Raw genomic sequence first — 18,715 nt, 5'->3', positions numbered from 1 at the left:
AATGTGAGGGAGATGGTTAAGATGAGATTACAACTACAGCAGACGTGAGATTACAGCAGACGTGAGATTACAGCAGACGTGAGATTACAGCAGACGTGAGATTACAACTACAGCAGACGTGAGATTACAACTACAGCAGACGTGAGATTACAACAGACGTGAGATTACAACAGACGTGAGATTACAACTACATCAGACGTGAGATTACAACTACATCAGACGTGAGATTTCAACTACAGCAGGCGTGAGATTACAACTACAGCAGACGTGAGATTACAACTACAACAGACGTGAGATTACAGCTACAGCAGACGTGAGATTACAACTACATCAGACGTGAGATTACAGCAGACGTGAGATTACAAGTACAGTAGACGTGAGATTACAACTACAGCAGACGTTAGATTACAACTACAGCAGACGTGAGATTACAACTGCAGCAGACGTGTAACTGGGGCAGACGATGGGTCAATACGACATGATTGATACATGACCTAAGATTATCCTACGTATATCTGAGATCATAACTGAAGTAGCCTGTCGGTCAACAAGACATGATTGATATATGACCTGATGATATATGACCTGATGATATATGACCTGATGATATATGACCTGATGATATATGACCTGATGATATATGACCTGATTATAGGAAGTTTCAACACCCAACTCGGCACTTAATTAAAGCATAACACTTACCTGCCCAGCAACAGAGGAAGTAACCAAAAGCCATTACACCAGATATTAGAGAACAGACATTAGAAAAAATATCATGTGAGAGGAACGATTCCGTTCAATCAAAGAAGCGAACTTCTAGATCGCTAACTTAGTTTTTAGATGCATCAGTAGTCGTTTATATCAATGCTTTATTTAATGAAAGACAAAACAAAACAATAGGCCTTCATATCAACGTTTTAACGAAAGACAAAACTGCATACAGTCCACTGCATTAACCGCCCCTTTACTGATGTGTAGTAGTTCATTTAATTAGTAGGAAACCTACGGCTTCTATTTAATTAGTAGGATGCCTACGGCTATCATTTTTATAGCTGTATTGATTTGTCATTGCTGTGTACATGTGTATAAAAATATAGAGCTTTTACACTTACACTGCTATTTAAAAAATCGTGCAACCCCCACCCCCCACCCGTCTCTTAACTTAGCAATAGAGGGCACTTGTTCCTCGATTGTCCCCCACCCTCAGTTTTCCCCGCCCCTTTCTTTGGCCGACTTGTCACTCATTCTTTCGTCCTTACATCACTGTCCCAAAGGTCAAGGCCAGGTCAAGGTAACTCAATATCCACAAGTCCCACATGAGGAACTAAGGTAATGATATCTCACATGTTATGTGACTGTTATAGTTATGACTACATACGACTGACCTAATTATATAGATTGCACCTGACTGACCTAAATAAGACTTTATCCTTTACAAACATGCACTTGTACATAAATAACGCCTTTGATTTTCACAATGTAATTTATCTTGCAGAACTTGGTTGAAAGAACCAAATTACTCAACGACACACATTGTAAAATTATAAGAGAAATACATACGTAAGTTTATATTTTTTCCCTTACATTTTTCCTTGCCAACTTTTTAAACAATCTTATTTTTAAACATTAATGATACCTAAACTAAATGCTTAGAATTATATAATCAAGTTCCTATCACCAAATGAGAAATTAGATTTGTTTAAAGCTATATCACCAGTTTAACATATACATTTGAATTATGTGAATAACTTTATGGCGCACAATTTTTGAACATTTTTATACAATAAAGACCAAATTTTAAAAATACAAATATGCACAATCTGGTAGATAAGACAAACACCAGCAGTATGTGTAGAAGAGATCAAGAAACAACCACACAAGATAAAAATTAGAGTTGACCTAATGGATAAAATCAAACAAGCAGGCACTATAACCGAACCTTCACAGTCACATATGAAGAAATTATTGCTCGTGTTCAACTTTACAACACACCTCGTCGTCTTCAACTTTAACAACACACCCCATCGTGGTCAAATTTACAACACACTCCATCGTGTTTAACTTTACAACACGCCCCATCGTCAACTTTACAACACACCCCATCATCGTGTTCAACTTTACAACACACCCCATTGTCAACTTTACAACACAACCCATCGTCAACTTTACAACACACCCCATCGTCAACTTTACAACACACCCCATCATCAACTTTACAACACACCCCATCGTCAACTTTACAACACACCCCATCGTCAACTTTACAACACACCCCATTATCGTGTTTAACTTTACAACACACCCCATCATCGTGTTCTTTACAACACACCCCATCATCGTGTTCAACTTTACAACACACCCCATCATCAGTGTTCAACTTTACAACACACACCATCATCGTATTCAACTTTACAACACACCCAATCGTCAACTTTACAACACACCCCATCGTCAACTTTACAACACACCCCATCGTCAACTTTACAACACACCCCATCGTCAACTTTACAACACACCCCATCGTCAACTTTACAACACACCCCATCGTCAACTTTACAACACACCCCATCGTCAACTTTACAACACACCACATCATCGTTGTCAACTTTACAACACACCCCATCGACAACTTTACAACACACCCCATCGTCAACTTTACAACACACCCCATCGTCAACTTTACAACACACCCCATCATCGTGTTCAACTTTACAACACACCCCATCATCGTGTTCAACTTTACAACACACCCCATCGTCAACTTTACAACACACCCCATCATCGTGTTCAACTTTACAACACACCCCATCGTCAACTTTACAACACACCCCATCGTCAACTTTACAACACACCCCATCATCGTGTTCAACTTTACAACACACCCCATCGTCAACTTTACAACACACCCCATCGTCAACTTTACAACACACCACATCATCGTTGTCAACTTTACAACACACCCCATCGACAACTTTACAACACACCCCATCGTCAACTTTACAACACACCCCATCGTCAACTTTACAACACACCCCATCGTCAACTTTACAACACACCCCATCAACGTGTTCAACTTTACAACACGCCCCATCGTCAACTTTACAACACACCCCATCATCGTATTTAACTTTACAACACACCCCATCATCGTGTTTAACTTTACAACACACCCCATCGTCAACTTTACAACACACCCCATCATCGTGTTCAACTTTACAACACACCCCATCGTCAACTTTACAACACGCCCCATCGTCAACTTTACAACACACCCCATCATCGTGTTCAACTTTACAACACACCCCATCATCGTGTTTAACTTTACAACACACCCCATCGTCAACTTTACAACACACCCCATCATCGTGTTCAACTTTACAACACACCCCATCGTCAACTTTACAACACGCCCCATCGTCAACTTTACAACACACCCCATCATCGTGTTCAACTTTACAACACACCCCATCATCGTGTTTAACTTTACAACACACCCCATCGTCAACTTTACAACACACCCCATCGTCAACTTTACAACACGCCCCATCGTCAACTTTACAACACACCCCATCATCGTGTTTAACTTTACAACACACCCCATCGTCAACTTTACAACACACCCAATCGTCAACTTTACAACACACCCCATCGTCAACTTTACAACACACCCCATCGTCAACTTTACAACACGCCCCATCGTCAACTTTACAACACACCCCATCATCGTGTTCAACTTTACAACACACCCCATCATCGTGTTCAACTTTACAACACGCCCCATCGTCAACTTTACAACACACCCCATCATCGTGTTCAACTTTACAACACACCCCATCATCGTGTTCAACTTTACAACACACCCCATCGTCAACTTTACAACACACCCCATCGTCAACTTTACAACACACCCCATCATCGTGTTCAACTTTACAACACACCCCATCGTCAACTTTACAACACACCCCATCGTCAACTTTACAACACACCCCATAGTGTTCAACTTTACAACACACCCCATCGTGTTCAACTTTACAACACACCCCATCGTCAACTTTACAACACACCCCATCGTCAACTTTACAACACACCCCATCATCGTGTTCAAATTACAACACACCCTATCGTCAACTTTACAACACACCCCATCGTCAACTTTACAACACACCCCATTGTCAACTTTACAACACACCCCATCGCCAACTTTACAACACACCCCATCGTCAACTTTACAACATACCCCATCGATCAGATCATACAAGCGGTGTACATCTATCCCAGAACATCCATTTCTCTTGGAACTTTTATTGATGTTCTACCCTACACTTTTTAACAGTCCGTTTTCAACACGGAAACTACAAACGAATGTTTTGTTTTTTCTTACTGTAGTTAACAGTGGGAACAACATAACGGGATGAGTTATACATCGATCTAACGGTTATTGAACACGCAGGTTAAATACAGCTAGCAAAGATAAAAGACAAAAACAAAACTGGTATGTCTAGTGTTTATCCTGTTTCCAGCATAAAATGGCGTTCAATTTAGGTCCATATGGTTCGAATATCGATAAGATAAGGGCATGAACTCTAGCATTGCTACCCACCCCCATGACCTTGAGCGGGAGGTCGACAGACGTGGAACTGGGTCCCTGACAGGTTCCGTTACTTCCTGTCCTTTAAAACATTTCCTCTCTCTGTATAAATTTAAATGTACTACACGTCAAAATAGATTGGGTCTTTCAAACCCGAATTTAAAAAAAATAAATCTCATTTTTTTAACATTTAAAAACATTTAAGTCGCCAGTCTGTGGCTGACGGGGGTTGGGTTGGTGGTCAAAATTTATAACTCACTTTTGACCATTCTCTTAGTTATAGAAAGATTTGGAGAGATCAACGCTTTTATTGCCACACACAATTATCTTTATAATCATTGTTTGGGTGTGTGAGGGTGCGAGTTTTTACAGAGTAGGTGAAATCAAAAGAGTGGGGATGTGTCGAGTCTAAGACTGGGGATGGGTGGAGGCTAAGAGTGGGGATGGGTGGAGTCTAAGAGTGGGGATGGGTGGAGTCTAAGAGTGGGGATGGGTGGAGTCTAAGAGCGGGGATGGGTGGTCTTAGAGTTGATGGGTAGGGGTTGAATATAAACCACAACTGTAATAAAACAACAGGGTGATGTGAAATCACCAACTGCTGTTAACTAATTATTTACCAGTGTGTTGAGCAGGTTCAGCAGTTGCTAGACAGACTTTATGAACGCTGGCCAATTAGCACCAACAAGTTACTCATTAGACCAGGACAGGTGAGACAACTCACCTTTATAAATCACCCGAACTATTCATTTATGAGTATTAAGAGGGGAAGGGGGAGAGAGAGAAAGAGGAGGGAAGTCATGTTTCCTGAGGAAAAAAATTGTTCGCGTCATTTCAGGAAGCGAAGGTTGTGTGAAAATCTTCAAACAAAGCGTTAAAAAAATTTAATCCAAACATTCTCCGAGAAAATGACTCAGGCATACTTAAGGTGTTATGTTACCAATTAAAATTGTATGTGCGAGTAGAAAAAGTTCCCAGTGCCAACCTGCGCTGACAGTTAAATGAATGTATCAAATGGCGCCCTTGTTACTAGGTCCACGGTAACAACTGGGGCGCCATGCAGGGGCTAGGTGGGTGGGGGGGGGGGGGGGGGGTGTTAGAGGTTGCCATGTGTGTTCCTCCACCTTTTTGTGAGGGTAGCCTGGAGCGGCATGCTGTGGGTCTATTTTAACGTTAAAAAATATCGTGTACATTTATGTTTGTCAAAATTAAAAACTGTAAAAAAAATTTTAACAGCAGTTTTTGTGTCGGGAAAGTTGAATGTATCACGCTAGCTTGGTGGTCTAGTACACAACAGTGTGTACAGTTGCATATGCTGCTGCACCGGGTATAGGTTAGAGACAAAAAAACTTATCGATGCAGTTACTGAAAGGGCAGTTATTTAATGGATAGTTATATAATGGGTAGTGATCTTATAGGAAGTTATATAATGGATGATTTTATAATGGGTAGTTATATAATATGTAGTGATTATAGGTAGTGCACTTGGGCCATCGATTTATGAGGTTGTAGTAAATGACATGTAAAGACATCGACCAACTTAAAATTTGAAATGACATCGAACAACTTTTATAACCACATGGGACAACTACATGTAAGCAGCGATAACATTAGATAACTTACACACGTGTAATATAGTGCAGAACCTGATTGAAATAAATCAATGTAATTACCAAACATCAAAGAAATGTTTTAAGCTATACTGTGACATGTGTTGATAGTATAACTTGTGCCATGGCATTATGACATGTCAAATGTCATTTAATTAGAAGAAAGGACGACCCTCTTCTAATTAGGATGCATAAATAAAGATAGGCGTGTCTTGTGTCGTGAGCCTATCAGTGGGTGCAGTGTGTTTAGAGGGGAGGGAGCAACAAGGTCAGGTGTAGGTGAGTAAATTAAGGGAGACGCGAGCAGTAGAGTGAGTAAAGGAATGGTAGAACGGAGAGGTGGGATAGTAAAGGGATTAGTGGGATAGTGTATGGATTAATGGGATAGTGTAGGGATAAGTGGGATAGTGTAGGGTTTAGTGGAATAGTGTAGGAATTGGTGGGGTAGTGTAGGGATTAGTGGGATAGTGTAGAAGTCAGTGGGATAAATATAGATACAGAGGGATAAATATATTTATAGAGGTATGATACATATAGAGAAAAATTATACGAGGGTGTAAGAATGAGTCTGATAAATATTGTAGTGTTTTTCTATGGGAACGCCTTGGTACAAAAGTGTTAAATTTTTATGTGGCGTCACCAGTCAAGTACAGAGAGTTTGCGGACCCAGGTAAGTGGCGTCGTTACTCGAGGGTAACCAGGTAGTGGCGTCACTTAATCCAGGTATGATGAGCACAACCGCAAAAGTGAGAAACAATTAAGATGCGGAGGGGGTGGGTCACTGACCAATACAAGTATCTAAGGCAGGGGTTCCCAACCTTTTTTTATTCTAGAGCACATTCTAAAATATCGGTAAGGTGGCGGGCACCACCTATTTTAAATCGACAAACTCCTTCCAGAGGCGTAGCAACCCTTCCCGTCACCCGGGAACAAAACTTTCGATTTGCACCCCCCCCCCCTCAAACTTTCGATTTGCACCGCCCCTCAAATTTTCGATTTGCACCCCCCCCCCCTCAAATTTTGGATTTGCAGCCCCCCCCCCCCCTCAAACTTTCGATTTCCATCCCCTTCAACCTTCCAATAATGTTTATGAAAAAAATTCTGTCTCTGTCGAATAGTGAGAGGCGGGCACATACGAATCGTTCGGCGGGCGCCTTGGCGCCCGCGGGCACGGGGTTGGGAACCCCTGATCTAAGGGGAGGGGTCGGTCACTGACCAATGCCAGTATCTAAGTAACAAGACAGTGGAGTCACCAGACCAGGCAATGATGTAACCAGCTGAACTAGCCGTCATTAAAGGACATCCATTTTACGTGGTTTACGTTAGCAGAATCAAATGACAGCTACCAGAATAGTTTATATGGGTGACCTAGGGTGATTAGAATTCACCATCAGTTTTAAGTTTACTTAAAGATTGTTCATTACAAAGTTTAAAAATTGCCAACTAAAGACTAAACCACATTAATTACTCCAAATCAATTGGTTAGAGATGTTTCTAGAAGTGTTAACATTGCACTAGTTTTGTAAGGACTAGTCGACCAGTTTAAACTGCTACCCATGTGAAAGGCACCCACACTCACGAGGGCTGGGAGCGCTCGTGTGCTGGCTGCCTCTGGAGCCACCAGGTGAGGCTCAAACAGATTCGTCAGGTGAGATGGGCGCCATGGTGCTACATGTAAACAAAGATCTCATTACACAGCTGGCCTGGTCATCAAGGGGTGGTGGCAGGACATCTTGTGTGTGTGAGGACCTTTGTGTGTGTATGAGATCCTGTGTGTGTGAGGACATCTTTGTGTGTGTGAGTACCTGTTTGTGAGGACCTCTTTGTATAAATGAGGACTTCGTTGCGTGTGTGTATACGTGTATGTGTGAGGTCCTCTTTGTGTGTGTGAGGACCTCTTTGTGTGTGTGAAGACCTCTTTGCGAGTGTGATAAGACCTATATGCGTGTGTGTGTGATGAACTATGAGTATGTGTGAGGACCTCTGTGTATGTATCAAATGTTTGATGTATAACTATTTGGACTTTGCTTGTAAGAACACACGGCATAACTCACATAACAACTGAAACAAACGACTTTAAAGATGAAGTAAATATGAACTTTTTTCACAGAAAGTAACACCACTCATAAAAACCCGAGGGTCTACAAGAAATAGCTAGAAATAAAAAGTACTAACACGGTCGTCACAGAAAGACAAAACAAAAAAGTAAAACCACTTAACTCTCCGTTAAAAAAATAAAAGCCTTTCAAAACAAAACTAGAGGAACTAACAATACAGGCGAGAAACCAGAGACAAAAAAGTGAAAGGTAAAAACACTTAAAGTCTCCACAGAAAACTCACCAAGACATTCTAGTCCACCGAATAGAGACATTTGCAGGCCTGGCGCAAACTCTGTCATTTACTCCAGTACCTTCGCTTATCCTGACTTAATGAATGAATGTACGTGCTGTGACGTAGGCAGACGGCGTCGGCTCCACAGGTAAGTGCAGTTGCTCCACAGGTAAGTGCGGTTGCTCCACACTTTTTGGCATTCAGTTGCCGAGTTAGTCAACTAACACATTAAAATAAGCCCACTCTACTCAACGATTTACATTTGTCCTACAGTCAAATAACACACGGGATAGTCCACTGTGACGAAAACTTTTGTTTGATCTAACAAAAAATTATATTGTAGGTATAAGCTTCGTACCACTGCACAGTTAATGTGCTGGTAGTGCCTATAGTACACCGTCACAACACATGAACACTTGACGACTTTATGAGTGTTGTTATACGTTAATACAAGAAATATCTACCTCGAATATGAGCTGGGTGCACGATCAAATATATAAAATAGAAACTTTAACACAACCTTAGAAGAGATCTACGTAAACATTACATCAGATGTAGAGATCGGGAAGATCCGAACCAGCAAGTCCCAGCGGTGCGATCATCACTGAGGTCTCTGTGTAGAGCTTCTCGTGATCCCCCCCCCCCACACACACACCACACACACCTCACCTCACACCATTTCAACAGGCGGATGGCAATCGAACAAATAAAGATGTATGCAGGGATAAATACAATTTATACAAAAAACATCACGGCGTGTGTGTGTCTGGGTCATTGGTGTTGTGTGGGTGTGTCTGGGTCATTGGTGTTGTGTGGGTGTCTGGGTCATTGGTGTTGTGTGGGTGTCTGGGTCATTGGTGGTGTGTGGGTGTCTGGGTCATTGGTGCTGTGTGGGTGTCTGGGTCATTGGTGGGTGTTGTGTGGGTGTCTGGGTCATTGGTGGTGTGTGGGTGTCTGGGTCATTGGTGCTGTGTGGGTGTCTGGGTCATTGGTGGGTGTTGTGTGGGTGTCTGGGTCATGGGTGTTGTGTGGGTGTCTGGGTCATTGGTGGGTGTTGTGTGGGTGTCTGAGTCATTGGTGGGTGTTGTGTGGGTGTCTGGGTCATTGGTGCTGTGTGGGTGTCTGAGTCATTGGTGGGTGTTGTGTGGGTGTCTGGGTCATTGGTGTTGTGTGGGTGTCTGGGTCATTGGTGGGTGTTGTGTGGGTGTCTGGGTCATTGGTGTTGTGTGGGTGTCTGGGTCATTGGTGGGTGTTGTGTTGGTGTCTGGGTCATTGGTGGGTGTTGTGTGGGTGTCTGGGTCATTGGTGGGTGTTGTGTGGGTGTCTGGGTCATTGGTGGGTGTTGTGTGGGTGTCTGGGTCATTGGTGGGTGTTGTGTGGGTGTCTGGGTCATTGGTGTTGTGTGGGTGTCTGGGTCATTGGTGGGTGTTGTGTGGGTGTCTGGGTCATTGGTGTTGTGTGGGTGTCTGGGTCATTGGTGCTGTGTGGGTGTCTGGGTCATTGGTGTTGTGTGGGTGTCTGGGTCATTGGTGTTGTGTGGGGGTCTGGGTCATTGGTGTTGTGTGTGGGTGTCTGGGTCATTGATGTAGTGTGGGCGTGTCTGGGTCATTGGTGGTGTGTGGGTGTCTGGGTCATGGGTGTAGTTGTTTGGTATACATGGGTCATGCAGTTGTGTGGACCTACCTAAAACACTACCAGCTTTTAGTTTTAAATCTCCTGAATTTAAAACCTTTTGGATGTCTTTGAAACCTGACTTTTGGGTGTAACGTTGAACGTAAAAAAATTGTATTGTTTTATTTAGCTGTTTATACATGAATACACAAACGTGCACACAACTATAAAAAGACGTCTCAACAAATTCATATCAAGTATACAACTTTGGCACCAACGTTTATGTTATGAGAATCTCGGGTATATGTTGGGTTTATATGTTGTTGAATTAACCAACTTTTCTACAACATTACAACTTGGTCTCTCGCCCAGAAAATCCCCCGTGAACAGGGATAGGTAGCCATAAAGTGAGAACCCATTGGGTATTTGTTTTTCATGATAATAATAATTTCATCTGCAGGGACACAGAAAGTAAATTTAAAAAAAAAAAAGGTTTCCTTGCCTTACCCAGGGCTGGTTATACATAAGCTAACAATACTTACATTACTATAAAAATGTGTAAATAGCTACCCTCGCCAATATCACGTCATGGGTAGTCTTAAAGCTAACCAGAGTACAGGGGTGATCTGTGTGTGGTCAGTAGTGGTGGGTATACAGACAGGACTAGTCATTATAACAGGGGAGGTGAGGGGTGGTAGTGCGTCTGTCTCGATAAACGTCTAGACAGGACCTGTCATTAATAGAGGGGGGGGGGGGAGGAGGGTGTGGTCAGCCTCAGTGAATGTATGGGCAAACAGACCCACATATCATGAACGGTGATTAATTTAATGGTAGCATGGAGGGGGGGGGGGGTGGAGAGGGCGAGTTTCTTTCGATGCCTAGGGTGAGAAGGTCAAACATTTAGGAGGTGGGGAGGGGGGGCACATGGTCAACAGATGCCAGGACAGACACGGTCCACATTACAGGGACCTGACTGGGTTGGGGACGGTATGGTCAGTCACGGTCTACGGGGGGGACGGGGGGACGATGACACACTGACCGAGTGACTACAGGTAACCGGTCAACATAACCGGCCACAATGCCGTGTAAATTTTTAACCGGCTAGTCCTACAGATGGCATTTAATTATATTAAAGACTGTCTTTAATTAATTTGTCATTTCTTCATCCAACTGTGGTTGCCCTTACATATGTCATTTAGCTTTAGAAGGTCTATCCTTACAGAGGTCATTTAGCTTTAGAAGGTCTATCCTTGCAGAGGTCATTTAGCTTTAGAAGGTCTATCCTTGCAGAGGTCATTTAGCTTTAGAAGGTCTATCCTTACAGAGGTCATTTAGCCACACACCAGGTGTTCATAGCCTAAAACAGTTTATTGTTAGCCTTTACAGTTGAAACAGTATGATGCGACCTTACAGTTTAGTCAAACGATTACACTTTGTATACACCGGGTCGTTATAAATGTAAGATTGTACACCGCGGGGGTCGTTACGTTACCGGGTTGATAAATATTAGTTACATGTTTTTTAAAACTTTACATGAGCTTTGTGGACACTAATTAAATATTTAAAAATTACACAACCACAAACCAGGGCGACATTAATTAAGCTAATTATTTATACATCATAATATGAATAACCGGCGTCTGATATAATTACCACACGCAGGCGTCTAGACATTAAAAGATAGCACCCGGTACATTACATCATCGTGTGGTATGGAGGCACTATAAAAAACCTGATCCCATTTTATCTAATGCATGTATTGTCTACACGTCGTTAACACCTCTACCACCACACACATCTAGTGGGTGTATAACAAATGTGTCGTTAACACTTCTAAATTAAAGCAGTAGATAACGGCTTAATCTAGCCTGCTTGTTAAACCAAGTCTACTGAATACAAGTGAATCCTTTTACTGTAATTACTTTTGATGCCACCCGCAGTTGCCCATTACTCCGACGCCTACCTTACATATAAAACAAAAGCGTAGTATTGTGTCATTAGAATAAGGAGTATGTGTATGGAGGGAGATTATGTGCGTGTGTGTGGGGGGGGGGGGGGGGGGGGGGGGTAAGGTTATCACTGACAATCCCTCCCATATAGTCACAACACAAACATCGTTTGATATTGGCGACTCTGACAAATAAGCCGAACCCTGCCTTAGTCACTGCACTAGACCCTTCCTTTCTACATGGGTTCAGAGAACTAACACTAACATACTGCATGGTTTTCTCTTGATTTACAGCATAACAATACCAATAGGTGGTGCTAATTAAGTAAAATACACTAAGCTTAGTAAATTACTTATAATTACTATGGACTTAAACTTCGTCTTAAACCAATGAAAATTTATAACCGGCACCCAGTTAAAAGAAGAAAACTTTTAGATTTAGGAACACCAGAGGCGTAACGAGGGGTGGGGGGTGGGTGGGGGGGGGGGGGGGGGGGCGGGCGACATATGTCCACGGGCGCCGACCTTAGGGGGGCGCCAAAATGGGTTGGAAAAACAAATTGAAAGTTTGAGGGGGGGGGGGGGTGCAAATGAAAAGTTCGAGGGAGGGGGGGGGGTGCAAATCAAAAAGTTCGAGGGGGGTGCAAATGGAATGTTTGTCCCCGGGCGCCGGGAAGGGTCGCTACGCCTCTGAGGAACACTCCTGTTTTGAAAGTGTAGAAGCATGACGAAGACGATACAAAATTACGTGAGGTTAGTGTGCTCTTATAAGTCAATAGACAGGGTTAAGTTTATCATACAAAATACATCAGTAACATGTTAATATGTTGTGGCTTAAGTGGGTTATGATGTATGACTATGTAGGCCTAGCTAATTTGAATTTTAATGTTGCAAGATTTGTATTTTTTACACGTGCGTTTGAAATGTGTAGGCCTATACATTTGTTGTAGTCAGTGTTGAAAAGTCAGATGTATTACACATATAGTAGCCTATGTAACGTATGTAACTATGTGTATGTACATGTAGATATAGTAGGGGCCTACGTATAGGCCGTGTAGGGTAGGTTAGTCGAGTAGAACCACTGCTATGAACCTGTAGTGTACGGTAGATAGATACGGGATAAGGGCCTATGAGGGTAAAGTTTAAGAGTGCCGAGATAGGCCAACACCTCTTCCTATCGCAGGTGTAACTTTGTAAGTTCAAGAGTAGAAAGATAACCTTATAGCCTTATAATATTCGTCATTCATCTAGCTCATCATACAGAAATAAAAACCGAAATCACCTTTGTTTTGCAAGAGAGAAAAACTCCAAATAAACTGAGAAATATCGAGCAATCCTTTCCTTAGCCGGCCCAGCTGTACACAACTCATCACACGGAGACCTAGATCTAACAGCTAAACAACAGGCGTGTAGTCCAGAATTTCGTTCACACGCTGTCCGCCATGCTCGTGCTACACACAACAAAAATTTTAGCGTTCCGTTACTCCAGACACGCGGGGCCCTGGGGTAATCTACACGCCGGTAGGGAAGGGGGAGGGGGGGGGGGGGGGGGGTGGGGGTGGCACGAGACGATTGGTCTGTGTCTGTTATCGTCTGCTTGTATTGGCCCCGTTGCAGGCTCTGCCTTTTTTCCCCTCTGTTTAAATTGATATTACCGTAACTCTTCAGTTAAATGCACGTTGACAATAAGCATAGGGAGGGGGGGGGGGGAGGGGAATAAGGAGGAGGAAGGAAATGAACTGTCAACTAATACATTATTTTTATATTTAGATGAATGAGCCTTTAAAGTATTTACGTTATTCAGATGGCTCGCTACAAGCATCACCTACACAAAGAGTAGACTGCATTAGCCTTTCACAACTTGTTTACATGTAAAGCCTTCACGCACACTCTAAAAAAAATGGCACGAATCTGCACGGGTTACAAACAACGAACCACGGCTACGGTAAAGTTGAATGGATCAGACAATCAGCTCAAAACACGACAGCTCATGATCGTCTGCGTTAAATTGACGTCAGATTATAATTGATGGGGGGTAAAAAAATTGACTTGCGTTTAAATAGCTTTTAAAAAAAAAAAAAAAACAATCATTGTCAAACCTCCATGTTAAAAATGAAGACGTGTTTCGCTGAACATAAACGAAACAATGCCGTTATATAATGTTAGATGTATTTATTACGGGCGGATTTTAGGACTAATACGGCATTCACGAAAGCATAATTTTTTTTTTCTTTCCCTCAAGAACATTGGAAAGTACTTACGCTTTGAGCAGCTGGAAGTGGAAGGGGTGGGGTGGAGGGTAAACGGAAAAAAAGTCACAGGAAAAAAAAACACAGAAAAAAAGTCACAGTTTTTGCTAGGAAAAAAAATCACAGAAAAAAAGTCACAGTGGAAAAATTTTATCGGAAAAAAAGTCACAGAAATAAAGTCACAGAAATAAAGTCACAGAAAAAAAGTCACAAAAATCTTTTTAGAAATATTTTTATTAATTTGTTAAGAATTGTAAAATTTTGTATGTTTATTGTTGTGGGCTGTATTTTTTAATAGCATAAATTATTTATAGACGTTAAAAGTATTATGATTTATAACAATTGTAAGTAAAAATACTCTAAGATAACTAACACAACAATCTAGACTTTTGTTACGTATTTAGTTAATTACGCGGTAGAAAAGTTAATTATAAAAGAAATTTAGGCACATTTTGCCGTAGGCTATTCATTGGTTGGCCTCTCCTCAGTAGGCATTGTCCGAACATATTTTGTTTTGTTGACGTTATGCGTCAATGACAGCCTTTGAACCTTGTCGGCTTTCTGTTTTGATCCTAAGTTTTGTTATGTAATGAGCGTGATAAATGTGGGCAGTAAAGGTGGTTGAACTAAACATAACTATTGTTGCCATGAGTTGAGGGCAGCAAGTCAGATGAACTTACCATTTCACGGTAATTTAATGTTTGTATTTAAAAAAAACACGATAAAAAACGTAAACTTTGGAGCATTATATTAAATGCTACTAATCTTAAGTTTAAAATAATTACAATCTACATACTTCATAATAAATATTTTTAGATTAATAATAAAAATTACTATGCGTATACAGCCTACACACATTACATTACATTTAATTAATCCTAAGTTAATTTGCACTCTCTAAATATTTAATACATAAAAGTATTATCAAATATCATGCAAATATATATTTGTGACTTTTTTTCCTGTGACTTTTTTTCCTGTGACTTTTTTTCCTGTGACTTTTTTTCTGTGTTTTTTTTTCCTGTGTTTTTTTTTTCCTGTGACTTTTTTTCCTACAATCGGGGTGGAGGAGGGGGAGGAAGTGGAGATAAAGGTGAGGTAGGAAGATGAGGTAACGGGTGTGTGTGTTGGGGGGGGGGGGTGGTACGGAAGTTCCCTGTCCTGCTAACTTTGAAGCGGGAAGAGGCAGGAGGCTCAAAAGACGGCAGGAAGGAATTGTTAAACCAATTTGAAAAGATCGATGATTTTAAAATAAAATTCTTTGCCTGATCCGTTTAATTCTTGTATGGCATACATATATGTCAGCTAATCTAGATCATACCGAGAACAGGAATAGTAGATGTTGCGGATAGAAGTAGGCTAAGTCATAGTAACAAGAATAGTAATGTAGTAGTAGAACCATGGCTTGACTTGTCAAGTCAGGGGCGTAGACCTACTCTCCATTTAGCCGCATCTATAAATCTATAGTTATAACACCAGTGACAATGCCACCCAAGAAGGACCGAATGCCCCTATAGTATAGGGCCTATACCTCTATAGTTGGACCATGATTACATTGAAAACAACTTTAGTAGCGTATGTCTATAAACCATCTCGTAACACTGGACAATGGGGTGAAGGGTGAAGTCAGTTCTAACAAGCTACACAACCTAGACGTAAAGTTTATGACGTCGGCACGTTGCTTGAAATAATTAATTTCTGTAGTGCCAGATAACTAGAAGGAATGTTAAGTGAAAACTACCGGCACATGACGTAGTGGGAAGTGAAAACTACGGGCACATGACGTAGTGGGCTAACTATAGTATCCCTGGTGTAGGACAAGACATATGAACTTTAACAGCAAAGTTTTAGGTAGGAAATACGTTGTGTTTAGAATTATCATAAGCATTGGGCTAACTGTAGTATCCCTGGAGTATGACAGACACGTTTACTATCAGAACAAAGTTTTGGGTAGGAATGTGTTGTGTTTAGAATTACCATAAGCAGTGGGCTAACTGTAGTATCCCTGGCGTAGGACAGGACATAACTATCACAGCCAAATTTTAGGTAAGAATGTGTGATGATTAGGATTATTTATCCGCGAGAAATTTAACATTTTGAATCAATACACGCAAGTCAGCGTACACCAACTTATACAACAATAAGTAGTAAAATACATGTAGGCCTACTAAGTCTACAGATTTTTTTTTTAATGGCATATGGTTTAGAGCATTCTTTTGGGATTTAAAAGTTTACATTAATAAAACCATAACGTGTATTGATAATGTTTTTGATGAGTTTTGTTTGAAAAGTTATAAATAAATTTGAAATTTATTAAAATGAAAAGTAGTTTGAAGTCATCAGAGTATGCAGGTGATTCACAGTTTGTGGAAGGATAAGTTACCTGCATGTATGCTAATTCATGGATCTGACCACTTGAGGTGGACAGAAATAGAATTGTAAGGTTTAGTGTAAACCAATAGGTAATGGAAATTGGAGGTCGTTGACACGAAGTTAGAAGTGTCGTGTCCACAGACAGTTCAGACAGACAACATACAGTGAGTAAACACAGACAGAAAACAGACAACATACGGCGAGTAAACACAGACAGAAAACAGACAACATACGGTGAGTAAACACAGACAGAAAAAGACAATATACGGTGAGTAAACACAGACAGAAGACAGACAACATACAGTGAGTAAACACAGACAACAGACTGAAAGTACATACACATCACATATACATCACACATAGATACAGACAACAGACAGAATATATATATACACACACACACAAAAGACAGAAGGTATAAAACACACAGAACACATGAAGTACACACACTCAATACACAGGCATGAAGCATACAGTTAACACAGGAATTATATTCACACGACACACAGAAATTACAGACAAACCATACACAGACAACATAGAAATAACAAGCAGATAGTACACATATTACACACAGATAACGCACATAATGTACATGCAGACACAAAGCAGACAGTACACATAAATAACAGACACCAAGGAGAGAGTACATAGAGACATCAAGGAGAGAGCAAGCAGATAGGTGTTAATTTAGTAAACCAGAAGGTAGGGATACAGCTACCACAAGGTATTTAATGACTTATTAATGCCTTACAACATGGATGGTGCTAATTATCAACATTAACGGAGGCATGATTGCATGCCATAAAGTGATGTTAGGGTGAGGCAGTGAGGTAGGGAGGTAGAGTTTAGGCATCTAACCCACAAGACTTGTGTTAGCTGACAAAGCTGAAGCCCTTAATGTCCACCCAGCTCGTATTGGCATTGTACTTGAGGAAAGTAAAGGAGGTAGGGCATGGTCAAGTCTTTTACACAGGCCAGATCATGGGACAGGCGAAGTAGAGTCCATGTGTTTCTCTGACATTGGCATATCAAAGGATAGTGTGACCAGCGCTATGCCAATCTGCATTTCCTTGACGTATGTGATATTTAGGTACCAAACATAGATGCTCTACTGTTGCCTTTAGACTTTAGCCAGTAAATCAATCTCAAGACTTAGGAGATAGTGTGTACTCTAACCACCTGACCACACCACACCTAGCATTGTGTTCGGGAAAGTAAAGGTGGTGGGGCATGGTACTGAGCACATATTTCAAGAGATGATATTTTAAAAGAAAATTTAAAAAAAAAACATTAGTGAACTCTACTCCATCTGTCCTATTCACCGTTAGGTCCCAAATGACACAGAGCGTGTTAAACTAATTCAAGCATGTAGAGATGGTGTACTAGAGTTGTACTCACTTCCGAAATATCCATGCCTTTTTCTCGTATGTTGACTTGACCAATATCCACTTCAGCGGTAATCCGTTTTGAAGAAGGGGAAATAACTGCGTCAGATACTCCGTTATTGTTGTTGTTGCGAGCAGCAACAATAGAGTGTGGTAACACTTGGAATAAACACATGAGATACGTCATCACTGACTTCTTGTCTGGGGTATCTACATTCATGTCTGTGGAGGGTTGATCGACACCATCAGATAAAGGGAGACAAGCGATCATTTAGAATTATTTGAAAACAAAAACTAGCAAAGAAAAATGTATGGTTTACTGTAAAAAAAACTAACGGGAAAAAAATTTAAAACAAATAATACGATAGACAAATTAGATAACAACTTTCTAAGAAAATGGTAAAAGGATATTATTTAAAAATTATAAAAACGTATTTTTATAAACCGTTGTTTTTATTATACACGTTGGTTATGAGTAGAACAGGGGAGACTACTTTATTAATAAATCAGAATAATTATATTAACGGAGTTGTGTAACTTCATTGACAATAAAAGAAACAAATTGCAACTTTGTGAAAAAAAAACGTCTATGTTTTATTGCTCCAAAGTTACAACATTAT

General features: G+C 40.9%; 1 protein-coding gene across 17 annotated transcripts in view; it reads right to left on the bottom strand.

Annotated features, from left to right (window-relative positions):
• LOC131941899 (dystrophin) overlaps positions 1–18,715 on the bottom strand; it is a 301,691-nt gene that overhangs the window by 191,472 nt on the left and 91,504 nt on the right. For 16 of the 17 annotated variants that reach the window (XM_059301490.1, XM_059301480.1, XM_059301481.1 and 13 more), the window contains one exon: positions 18,109–18,317. In XM_059301490.1, coding sequence (XP_059157473.1) covers positions 18,109–18,317 — 209 coding nt within the window. Of the gene's footprint in view, positions 1–13,367; positions 13,532–18,108; positions 18,318–18,715 lie in introns of those variants that run through there. The other variant, XM_059301496.1, reaches the window with a different exon arrangement.

Source organism: Physella acuta, unplaced genomic scaffold (assembly GCF_028476545.2).
Source record: "Physella acuta isolate Inbredline_101_S28 unplaced genomic scaffold, ASM2847654v3 ptg000376l, whole genome shotgun sequence".
NCBI classification, from domain to species: domain Eukaryota; kingdom Metazoa; phylum Mollusca; class Gastropoda; family Physidae; genus Physella; species Physella acuta.
This window is presented reverse-complemented; position numbering and strand designations above follow the sequence as displayed.